The 12,076-nt window shown below is 36.3% G+C and overlaps 1 protein-coding gene across 2 annotated transcripts; it reads left to right on the forward strand.

Annotated features, from left to right (window-relative positions):
• The first annotated feature begins 3,246 nt into the window (after positions 1-3,246).
• Positions 3,247-4,720, forward strand: LOC133740726 (uncharacterized). 2 transcript variants are annotated; one of them, XM_062168669.1, is made up of 3 exons: positions 3,247-3,618; positions 3,770-3,965; positions 4,073-4,720. In XM_062168669.1, the coding sequence occupies exons 1-3, from the start codon at positions 3,493-3,495 to the stop codon at positions 4,423-4,425; spliced, it is 675 nt and encodes a 224-aa protein (XP_062024653.1). In that variant the 5' UTR covers positions 3,247-3,492; the 3' UTR covers positions 4,426-4,720. The 2 variants fall into 2 exon arrangements, with proteins under 2 accessions (XP_062024653.1, XP_062024652.1); XM_062168668.1 differs by having other exon boundaries at positions 4,058-4,718.
• Positions 4,721-12,076: the final 7,356 nt, after the last annotated feature.

The following is a 12,076-nucleotide window of genomic DNA, read 5'->3' on the forward strand; positions in this document are numbered from 1 at the left end:
GAATTATAGAATATGCTAGCTTTGACTCTATCTACTATTGTGACCACATTGGTTACTCCCTCCCAAATAATTGGAGCTCGACACACGATCTCGGTGGAGTTGGTGAAGCTTGAGAAGGAGCTAAACTTGATGGAGATGGTGTAATTTTCTATTTGAACGAGGGATTTGTGCTTCCAAATACTAGTGGGACAGTGTGTATCTCTCTGGTCGATCAAGAAGAGGAGAGGTAGAGCAAGAACCCAAGAACAAGACAAAGGTTGCAAGTTCCTCAACTTTGACTGAGCCAAAATCCTGTAAGAAGTGAATTCCTCGTAAGTTGGAGATAACTGAGGTTGTTGAGAGGATCGATGTATCTGATTCACATGAAAACTGAAGAATCGGAGGCTCCTCTCTTTTTGGAGTTAGGACCTACATCAGCTCATACTTGAGAAATGTCGCCCGCCACATTTTTTCTGTCGATTTTTTATGGATAGTGTGGGGTAGTTTTTGGATGTGCTCCAAATGGTTCTTTAAAAATATTGAATTGATTAGGTAATGATATTTTTGTTAGCCTCACGAGATGAATCATTATGTGTAATTTCGCTAATCAATATTTAATTAAGCTATTTTAAGATATAAAGGGATAATTGTGTAACCAAAAATAGAGGGGTTTAAATTTAGGCCTCATCAAAAAGCCCGCGGATCAAGTGGGCCGATGGAGACCCGCCAGCCCGGAGGGCCAAAAGCCCGGCCCGGTGGGTAGAGGGCCGGGCTTGGTTTAGGAGTTTGAAACCCGGCCCGGCCCGTAAAAGCCCGTTAGGCCCTGCCCGTAAAAGCCCGCAAACAAAAAAATATTATATAAATAACACAGACACTGTTGTGCAGAACACCTAACTTCGCTGAATTACTAGGAACTTCTCAGATGCAATTAGGATCTGTACCCTATATGCACAGAAAGCCCCATGTGTCTAGTTTCTGAGGAATTTTACGGTTTGCGATTCCGACTTTTGTAGAAGGAGTTATGGCAATTTAAGTGAAGGCAGTTCAGCTTGAACGAGAATCTGCAACACATAAACTGTTGTGCAGAACACCTAACTTCGTTGAATTACTGGGAAATTATCGAATAGAATTAAGAGCTGTGCCCTATATTCACGGAAAGCCCCATGTGTCTAGTTTCTGAGGAATTTTACGGTTTGCGATTCCGACTTTTCTAAAAGGAGTTATGGCAATTTAAGTGAAGGCAGTTCTGCTTGGAAGGGAATCTGCAACATCTTTTACAAGTTCATGTCTAGAACCGAACTTCGCTGAATTACTGGGAACTGCTCGGATAGAATTAGGAGCTGTACCCTATATGCACGGAAAGCCCCATGTGTCTAGTTTCTGAAGAATTTTACGGTTTGAGATTCGGACTTTTCTAGAAGGAGTTGTGGCAATTTAAGTGAAGGCAGTTCAGCTTGGACGGGAATCTGTAACATCTTTTACAAGTTTATGTCTAGAAGGCCCAGCATATATATTTGGAAATCTTCCGTGTGCCACATCATCATTATATGTGTGTGTGTGTCTCTTTGTGTGAGTGTGAATTTGTTGTAATTTGGCTTATGGTGAAATTGGACGTTCTCATACTTCTATATAGAATATGTGTATATATATTATACATGTCATGACTACGGTTGACCGATTCGATCGGATTCGAAAATATGGTGAAAGTAGCTAAACTTTTTACCACACTGATAATTTATTATAATAATCTCATCCAACGGTCGGTTTTTCCATTTTATTTGAATTGATAGATGTTGCCCTTTGGAGTGTATGATATATAAATATAGGTTTATAAGAGTAACTAAGTTTGACCTAGCTGATCGAATTCGAAACGAGAACCAAATTGGCTGGATTTTCTACAACCACCATAAAACATTACAATCTCTCAATCGAGCGGTTGGTTTCTCCGAATTCATTTTCCATTTCATGGTTGTTTTAGAATGAACCTCAACAATTTAAATACAATGTATAAGTCAATACAACTTTAGGAGGCAAATTGGTATAGGCCAACGTCTTTGTAATTAAAATTAAAGTTTTTATCTTATGTTCACGCACATCCATCGATGGAAGATTTACAGATGTGATGTGAAAAAATAAGTACGTTTCGCGGTCGTCATGCCATCGGTCAACTAAGAAGACATACAAGTGACGACAGTTGACCAATTCGATCGGATTTGAAAATATGGTGAAATTGGCTAAATTTTTTACCGCACTCATAATTTATTGTAATAATCATATCCAACGGTTGATTTTTCCATTTTATTTGAATTGATAGAGGTTGCTCTTTAGAGTGTATGATATATAAATATAGGTTTATAAGAGTAACTAAGTTTGACATGTTGATCGAATTCGAAACGAGAATCAAATTGGCTGAAATTTTTACAACCACCATAAAACATTACAATCTGTCCATCGAGTGGTTGGTTTCTCCAAATTCATTTTCCACTTCATGTTTGCTTTAGAGTGAACCTCAGCAATTTAAATGCAATGTATAAGTTATACAACTTTAGGAGGCAAATTGGTATAGACCAACGTATTTCTAATTAAAATTGAAATTTTTATCTTATGTCCACCCACATCTATCGATGAAATATTTACAAACGTAATGTAAAAAAATAAGCACGTTTCGCGGTCGTCACGCCATCGGTCAACCAAGAAAACATACAAATGATTACGGTTGACCAATCCGATCGGGTTTGAAACTATGGTGAAATTGACTAAATTTTTAACCACACGTATAATTTATTGTAATAATCACATCCAACGGTCAGTTTTCCTATTTTCTTTGAATTGATAGAGGTTGCTCTTTGGAATGTATGATATATAAATATAGATTTATAAAAAAATTAGTGTCTTTAAATATTTATTATAAATAATGCCCACAATGCCCGTCCAGAAAAAGTCCGCAAGGCCCACTTTATATAGACGAGCTTTGATATTTTGATTTACAATAAAGCCCGACCCGGCCTGTCATTATTTAAAAATACAAATAAGGCCCGACTCAAGCCCACTATGAATAAGGTGGCCCGGCCTGACCAGTTGACGAGGCCTAGGTTTAATTGCATCGCACTGCCCAAAGAAATGTGGTCATTTGGGGTGGGGGGGCCATAGGCTCACACTCTCCTAAACGTGGTGATCAGAAAACAGTCGGAAGTAATTAGTTAATTACTAATTAGGGTGGTCAAAACCAAAAAGACACAGAAGAATCATAGGCGCGTAGCCATAGATATTAGATAGCCTGTTGATGTTGATATCAAGTAATGATGATGGAAATTCGCCGGAACTTTTCTCATCTTTTCCAATTTCATTTCTTTTAAACTGAAATAGTCTCTTAATGACAACACTCTATACACACATACCAATTCAGGAAGACAAAATTGAAGTCTCGCTTTCTGAAGTTACTTGTTTTCCACTGCTCCTTCTTTTTCTTCTTCTTCTTCTTCTTCTTCTCTCCTGTTTAGGACCAAAGTAGACATGGGAAGCGTCACTGAGGAAGAGCTGGTTCAAATGGTGACAGACTTCATTGAATCTTCAGAGTCAGTTCCTGACTCATTATCTTCTCCCAAATCCCCTCGTCAATCCAAGTCTCTAACTCTACAGGTACATCTACATTTTCTTCTAGTTTTGGTCTTCTATATATGTTCTTGTGTTGATCCAAAAAAAAAAAAAAATCTCCTTGTGTTGATCATCTCTTTATTTCTTGTTTGGTGACTAATGCTATGATGTGTTTCTTTTTTGATTGTTTAATTAGGAGATAATATGGAAGGCAACACATCATGAGAATGAGATACTTGACAAAATATCAATTTATTTGAGGGACATAGAGAGTATGATTGATCAACCCAAGAATCTGAAGAACAAATGGGTTGTGATGAAACTGAAAATGGATGGTTATGAAGCCTCTCTTTGTAAAACTTCATGGGTTTCTTCTGTTAAACTCCCCAAAGGTATTTCATCTCTCTCTCTCTCTCTCTCGCTGACATTATTTTCTTGATCGAGTACCCATTTTTTGATTATGATGGGTTTTTCTTGTTTCAAGTTTATGAATTTACAGATGACTATGAATATGTTGATGTTATGATGAAGGACAACAATTTACTCAAGGTGACAAGGCTAATAGTGGACATGGATTTCAAGTCACAATTTGAGCTTGCAAGACCATCACCAAGCTACAAAGAGCTGAAAGACATTTTGCCAGACATTTTTGTTGGGACTGAAGAAAAACTTGACAAAGTCATATCTCTGGTTTGCTCAGCTGCGAAGAAATCTCTCAAGAAAATGGGTCTTCATGTTCCTCCATGGAGAAAAGCCCCCTACATGCAATCCAAGTGGCTCTCCAAAGATTGCAAGAAAATCTCAATCTCACCCACAAACATGGAATTGGGTATCATCTCGCAAATGCACTAGTTGGAAAATGAGGCAGTTTTTTTTTCAGCTCTAGAGAAGAGGAACAAATGGTTCAAAAAAAAAAAATGGTGATTTTGACACCCTTTGAGTTTTGACTCATGAGATGGTCATTCTAAGTTTTAGTTAAAGGGGATTCTAAAATTTTTAGTTTAAGTTTTAGTTGTAAATTAGTTTTGAGATGGTCATTCTAAGTTTTAGTTAAAGGGGATTCTAAAATTTTCATCGATTCGGTAGATGGTGATGGTTCCGTTTCTTGACATATTAAGATGTTAATTAATTCAGGATATTAAGACTCTTATTACTGGACTCTCTTTTATCATTTTTGTCATATTTTATAGTGATCAATTTTATTACCGATAAACTTGCGCACCTTGGACATGAGTCTAATATTGTTATCGTTTGGTCTAATTGCATGCTCTTATCTGTGACCCTAGCATTCTATTTAGATCAACCGGACATGAATTATAGTAGTGCTTTTTAGCTGTAAATTTTTTTTCTTCATGAAAAAAAAAAAAAAAAAAACCAATTTTCTTTTGAGTTTATTTTTCTTTTTTTTCCATTAGAGGCGTTAATTTCAAAAAAAAAAAGAAAACGCTGAGTTTACTATTTGTTGATCAATGGGAAAGTTAGCGTCTAAACTCACTGGAAAAAGGAGAAATTGCATCATTTGTTACACGACAAGAGGGTAAAAGAGTCTTTGGGACATAAAGGAGGGATGAAACTTGGGAGGCAAGTCACTGAACGAAAGAGAACTAGATAACGTCTCCATGCTTACCCGCACTTGATTTTTTTTAATTTTTTTTTAATAAAAGAACTGTGCAACTATCCTCGTGCATTCATTCATAAAACTGCTGAATATAATGACGGGGTCGTAAAGCCTAAATTCTGCATTTGATTCTTTGAAATATTACAATTGTAATAGAGTATCTCCAACAACTTTTAAGGTTAAAATTAAAAAAATATGATGGCACATACATTAGCTAATTTTGCTTATGAAACTGATGTAAATATTGAGTGGCATGCTCAAGCTCCAAAATTAATCCTGAATGCACTCATTTACGATTTTAACCATCGTCATTAGTTGAATAAAAATGGAGAGCTCTATTCATACCCCCTAAAATGGTATTTGGACCTCCAACAACTTTTGAAAGTTTTTAAGTCCAACTTTGCCCTTCTAAAAAACTTAACAAAATGAAAAATAAAAAATATGAAATAAAATATGCACCTTGTCTTCTCTCTCCTTCACCTCCCTCATTCTCTTGCAGCCATAAATAAGGATTATTCAACAACTTCGATTAAGATAGAGTGTTAAAGATCACAAGTAAAGAGAGTGACAAAAAACATAGAGACGAAGAATTAAGAAAATAATGAATGTGAAAACGCCTTCTATTGCCTATTCTTTTTGTTTATGGGTTGACTTAATTAAGTGCTTCATTTTATGGAGGTGACGTCAATTGTTATCTTGGTTTGTATTCATACTTTTTTCTTTTGGCTTTTGTAGACTATGCTACTAGTCTGTTTTGAGAAATTGATTTTGATAATAGTCCTCATGTAGTATTTAAAATTGCACAATTTATTAAGAAATGGAATGAGATTCATAAGGATTTTATTGCTCGCAACTCATCCAAGCTTACAAGGATGAATGGTGTTAAATCGTAGCTATGACCTAGGTTTTAAGTTATAAAAGAAGACAAATTATTGGTAGATGTGTATTTTGAAAAGAAAAAAAAATTGTGTGGAGACAAAGAATGACAAGATTGGAAGTCTTGTGCAAATTTTAGTAGGGAAGATTCAAATGACAATTAAGGAGATATGAATAGAGTGCCCCTGAATAAAAATTCAAGCTTTTCTATATAATGCTAGGATACTTGATTAGACTACAACACGAAGTTATGCAGATTATGCAGATGAAGTGTCCACATACATCATTAGGAAGCAATTGCCAGTCTGCCACCCAACCAATGTGCCTATCAGCGTAATTTTGATCTTAATATAAGAAAGTTCTATAGTACATATCAGTATGTCATACTCACATTTACAAATGTGACAACAAATTTGTTGTCATTGTGGTAACTTGAGTCCTATTTTGTGTAATCTTAGTTCTATTAATAGTAATTACATCACCTACGACATTGTTACAAATTTTTGAACAAATTTGTTGTCAATATTGTAATTTTGGTTTAACTATATGTAAATAGTGTAAACGAAAGTAGTAACTTTGTTCTCAATATTGTAATTTTGATTTATATAAATTGTAATTTTTGTTCAAATAGATGTAAAATCAAAAGATGATCCCTAGCTCATTTTCTAGAACAGAGAACATAATATAATCAACTCCTCTCTCTCTCTCTCTCTCTCTCTCTCTCTCTCTCTCTCTCTCTCTCTCTCTCTCTCTCTCTCTCTCTCTCTCTCTCTCTCTCTCTCTCTCTCTCTCTCTCTCTCTCTCTCTCTCTCTCTCTCGGGGAAACCCTAGAAAGGTCGGCGGCGGCTTCATTGAAGTGAGTACTCTCGTCTGGCGGCAGCTATGGCATTCGGGCGGGCACGTTGGCCTTACCAATGACGCGTGATCTGTTGCCGGACGGGACTCGATGCTAGCGTTCTAGAGGCTCTGGTGTGGGTGTTTGCTCGAATGTTTTGCAGGTGGTTGTCGGCTCCGGATCGATGGAAATCTCTGGGGTGCATGCGGTGCAGTATGGTGGGTCTCGTTTGCAGATCGACGGCGTTGCAGATTGAGGGCGCTGGGTCGGGGCAGGTTCGATTTCGGGGCGGCGCTGGATTGTGGAGCGTTAGGTCTTGGTGTCGTGGCGGTTTCGACTTCGGCGGCGGAATCGTGGAACGCTGGCGGGGTCCGTGCCGGTGGGAATCTTGCCGGAACGGGCGTGGGTTCGGTGGCGGCTGAGGGCTGCTGTGCTTGCCGCACGCGTTTGGAGATGAAAGTTGGTCTGGGCCAATCTCGGCTTGTTGGGCATTGGGTGGGCCTGTTTTTGGAGCCTCTTGGGACAGTAATTTGATGGGCTAGGGTTTTGCTCTCAGCCCATCCCTATGTTTGTCTATTTACAATAAGGTTCCGTTTCCAGGGACAGTCTAGGCACTGTTGTGCATCTAGTTGTTGCATTTGGTCTGGTCTTGTCGACTTAATTCTCAGTGGATCTAGTTGTACACCAATTGAGGTCTCTAAGCAACTAGGTTTATTGGTTATGAGTTAGGTTGGGTGGGCCAGATCCTTCTAGCGCCTCCGGCGTAGTACCAAAGGGGGATTCCCGCTATGTCTACGTATTGATTGTACAATGAGTGGGTCTATGTTTCTATGTACCGTTGTGGGTACTACCACTATCTTCTTGTCTGTTTTATGGCAGCGGAAGGGTATGTAATGGCCTATTCTGGTTTTCGATGAATATATTTTTGCCTACTGGCTCCATTCTAAAAAAATATATATGTAAAATCAATGTATGATAAACATCACAGTATCATAGCTTGTCTCCTTAATATATTGTCGTAATTTTAAAAAAAATGTTGACATGCATATAATCAATATTAAGTAAATAACGTTTCGAATATCTAACGATTCAACGGATCCAATATAGACCGTACTCAACCCAAATTGTCAAGGTATTGGCCTCTCGCCTTTTTTTGGTCGACTATGGCCCCTCTATTTTAACTTGAAAATTTGTTATTGAAGGATTAGGAATTAATCAATATTTCAGATAATTTTTCAGGAGAGAAGATAATTCTATTCATCAATCTTTTCCTGGTTAAAGATCTGCAAGCCAGCAACAATAAATTGTAATGGCTGTCCAATTTATTAGTCATTATCCTTGGAAACAACATTTATAGAGTTATAGACAGTACTGTAATGGAGGAGGTACTGAGAGCAATATCTGTGATAAAGACTGATATCCAGAAGTTTTCAAAGTTCCGTGCTGTACCTGGATGGCTGGATGAAAATTCTTTATCTTATCTTCACATTATCTCTATGTTTAGACTTGAGCCTTGTTATGGTCTTCTATCAGTTCGGTGATGTGACTTAAGCCTGTAACTATTAATTTCTTGAAAATTTCGAAAACATATTAAATTTGTCTTAGACTAATTCCACCAAATCATTTCCATTAGATTCCAGAACTTCATCTCTATCTGAGTTTTTTATTTATATATCTTTGATTATTAAGAAACTCTATCAGTTTTTGTCATCGTATAAAAAGACTGAAGTTTGGTGTTAAGTAGGATGACCACTAATTAATTCTAAATTTTCTCCTTTTATTATCTCCCTAATTAAATCTGACCCTATTTCTGAAGCAAAAGGAAAAATTAATCATACATGAAGTTTAAAAGGGTAATCGACCACTGTTGAGATCTGCTGGGATATTGATCACTTGATCAGTAGCACTAGAAGTGTGGTGTTAGTGTATCACTATTAACCAAACTGCTGATTAGAAGTTTAGAACTGAACCTGCAGAAAATCTAAGATCCTGCAAAGTTAGGGTTCTTGGGTAATGGAAGTCATGAGTTATTTCTCGACTTTTAAGTTGATAAAAGCAAACATGTACTAAATGACTGAGCAGCTCTCGCTTTTAAATGTCAGAGATATAGTGCCCTAACTATGCCCTAGCTTAGCCTCCTCTTAGGCTAGGCTGCTTGCTACTATATCATTTCTCAGCATGGCAGGTACTTATTGCTTGTCCATTTTTGTTCTCATTGAGGCTTTTCAGCTGCTCCCCAAAAATTAGCCAGACATGTATCATCAGTAGTCTATCACCCACAAAAATTGAGTAGGGATCGAATATTTACGTACCGAAGCGTTTCAGATTGATGAGAAGTCAAGAAGCAAAGTGAAGTGGTCAGGTTACCTACTCCATCCAACTCCTCTCGTCTAGCGAGAAGTTGGGTAGGAATTGCAATGGAGATCGAAGCAGAGAAGTTTACCATTCAAAATTGGTCATAGTCTCAGAGACTTTATGTATCTTCATATTCAGCAGTGCAAATGTGACTAGGGGAACACGTGAAGGATAATGTTGGAAAAACTGAACAGTGCTAGATAACTCTTCGGAAATTTAACACTACAATTAGTGGATAGTTCGTATGAAAGAAAAATAAAATAAAATTAGTGGATATAGTTTTACTGGCGTTGCTTAAATAAGATGTTCTCGGTCTTGAAGGACTTGGAAGAAGCTCAAGGAAAAGCTTGTACCAGCTAGCAATGTCGTCTGAATTTAGGAGTTATGTGAATAGGTGTGAATGGACATAGGGGTGATATTTTGTGAACTGAAAACTAAAAGATCGATTGTAAACGCACCAAAGCATCGAAAATTAACAAAATTAAATTACAATGGCTAGTTAGTGCAAGATATTGAACTGAATCACTTCATGCCTCTTGGTTGTTTCATATGATAAACACTGAATCGCTGTACATTTTGCCAGGGAGAGCTTCTAATGAGGATTTCATGAAGATTTTCTAATCAACAGTTATGAGACCCATTTTTCAATTATATTTCAGAAAATCAATCGTTAGATGTTTTGATATACATAAGCAGATTACTTATAAAAATTTTCTTCTAAATTGTTAATCGTGAAGGTACTGAACTAGATTAAATCAATGGACGAACTAAATTTGTCGAACATGAACCTTCTATGTTCATAAATGATATATTAAGTCACGACTCACGACTATGAATGCCTTAGCGATTTTCAATTTAATTTGCAGAAATGATCTACTCTTGAATTTCTAAACATCTAACGGTTGATTTACTGAAATGTGATCTAAAAATGAGTCTCATAACCTTTTATTAAAAAATCCTTATGAAATTTTTATTTTGGATAGAAGGATTAAATTTTGTTTAGTCCATGTACTATGACTCTGTCATCGTTTCAGTCCCTGACATTCTAATTTAATCTAAAAAGTCCATGAAGTCACAATTTCCGTCTAATTGGTCCTCGCTGTCCAATTATTCAGTTAACAGGCTGACGTGGCACAACCTTAATTGGCGATGACCTATTAGACGGAAATTATGACCTCAAGGACTTTTCAGATTAAATGAGAATGTCAGCGACTGAAACGAAAAAAGGATCAGAGTACAGGGACTAAACATAATTTAATCCTTTTATTTTAATAATTTTTATTATAGTCCAACTCCATTTTATAAATGTGCAATGTTTCATTTCAAAAAAAAAAAAATGTGCAGTGTTTCTAGGGAGGGAGGAGAATTGTTATCTGTATTACAATGGGCTATGGCAATATTCCCTGCCTTAATAGCTTTTGGTATGTAGCTGACAAATCCGTGTAAGCAAAATATGGACAAGCAAGAAGCCAAGAACCAGAGATGCTGTCAGTCAATCGTAGCTAGCTTAGATGTGCCTCCAAAAACTGTAATGATTAAGCAGCAGCAACAACTGCGCGAAGGGCGCAAAAAATGACGGTCGATCTTTGTAGGTAAGTCGCCTACAGTAACACTGTCGGTTCCATTAAATCGCAGGAACTAGTCATCTCTCTCTCTCTCTCTCTAGCCAATAGTAAGTACATAATGATTTTTTGAAAACTGTTTTTCAAGATTGAATTTCACATTTTTGAATCTCAAAAATGCAACTGGTACAAATATAGACAAAGCTTTAATAAAATCATTTTCAAAATTTATGTACTTCGGAGCAGTATTGTATGATACTAGATGGAAACAGTTCAACCATATGGATCGAACCATATTGTAGTAGCTCTTATTATTAATACTTTATATTGCTTTTGTTGTACTTGTTCATTTTCATTCACGGGGTTTTGGTATTATGTCCCCTCCCATTGGTTGTATTTTTCTAATTATTAGTGAACAAGGCGTGATGACCAACCTCCCACTGGGTTCCGGCCATAAAAAAAATAAAAATAAAAAAAATCACATTCACATTATCAATATACAGCACAATTATAATTACATATAGATAAAAACACTAGTTTAGCAACCTACTACAGTACTAGTTAATTACTTGTCCATATTATATATCATAATTCTATTATAAATGTATAATTTTAGAGAGGCTACATTGTAAATAGGTTTATTATAGATTAGTTTAGTCTATGTAAAAATTTCATTCAAATATATCATTTTATAAATGCAATTAATGTGATTTATTTATTTTTAACTAAAATTTCCATCAAAATCGAAACTTTCTCCGAAATTTCCTTAAATTTAAAGTACCGAAATCAAAACAAAAACCGAAATTTGAAATGTTGATGTCAGTGAGATTGCCGGTCAGTCGTTGAGTTCGTTGATCGGTTAGTGAGGTGGGGTTGTCATATAGAATGCTTATTCTTTTTCCTTTTTTTCTTTTTTCTTTTTGTGAATCTTGTGTATTAAGAACACCTGTTTTACAAGATGTGATATTACACTTTTAAATTTATTTTTGAAAACAACATATCATACGCATTCTACATCTAATTCTACATCTGAAGAGCAAAAAACTGTTTCACAACATGTTATTAAAGACGTCCTTGACTTTGACAATGCTCTATAACATCAGAGCCACTCAAAGGTCACCCATTAGATTTGGTCAACAATTGGAAAGTATTTCTAGCTGACAGTTGGATTTCACATGAGGAAGTGCATTGATGCACTAGACCACTATCGAGCATTGATGTTGGGAAGATTTCAAAATAGTCTAATGCAAGGCTACA

This window comes from Rosa rugosa, chromosome 3, assembly GCF_958449725.1.
Source record: "Rosa rugosa chromosome 3, drRosRugo1.1, whole genome shotgun sequence".
Taxonomy (NCBI): domain Eukaryota; kingdom Viridiplantae; phylum Streptophyta; class Magnoliopsida; order Rosales; family Rosaceae; genus Rosa; species Rosa rugosa.

Coding starts and splice junctions, on each gene's coding strand:
- LOC133740726 (XM_062168668.1), top strand. CDS start 3,493: ATGGGAAGCGTCACTGAGGAAGAGCTGGTTCAAATGGTGACAGACTTC. Junction 3,619..3,769: donor CCAAGTCTCTAACTCTACAG/GTACATCTACAT, acceptor TTGTTTAATTAG/GAGATAATATGGAAGGCAAC. Junction 3,966..4,057: donor TTCTGTTAAACTCCCCAAAG/GTATTTCATCTC, acceptor TCTTGTTTCAAG/TTTATGAATTTACAGATGAC.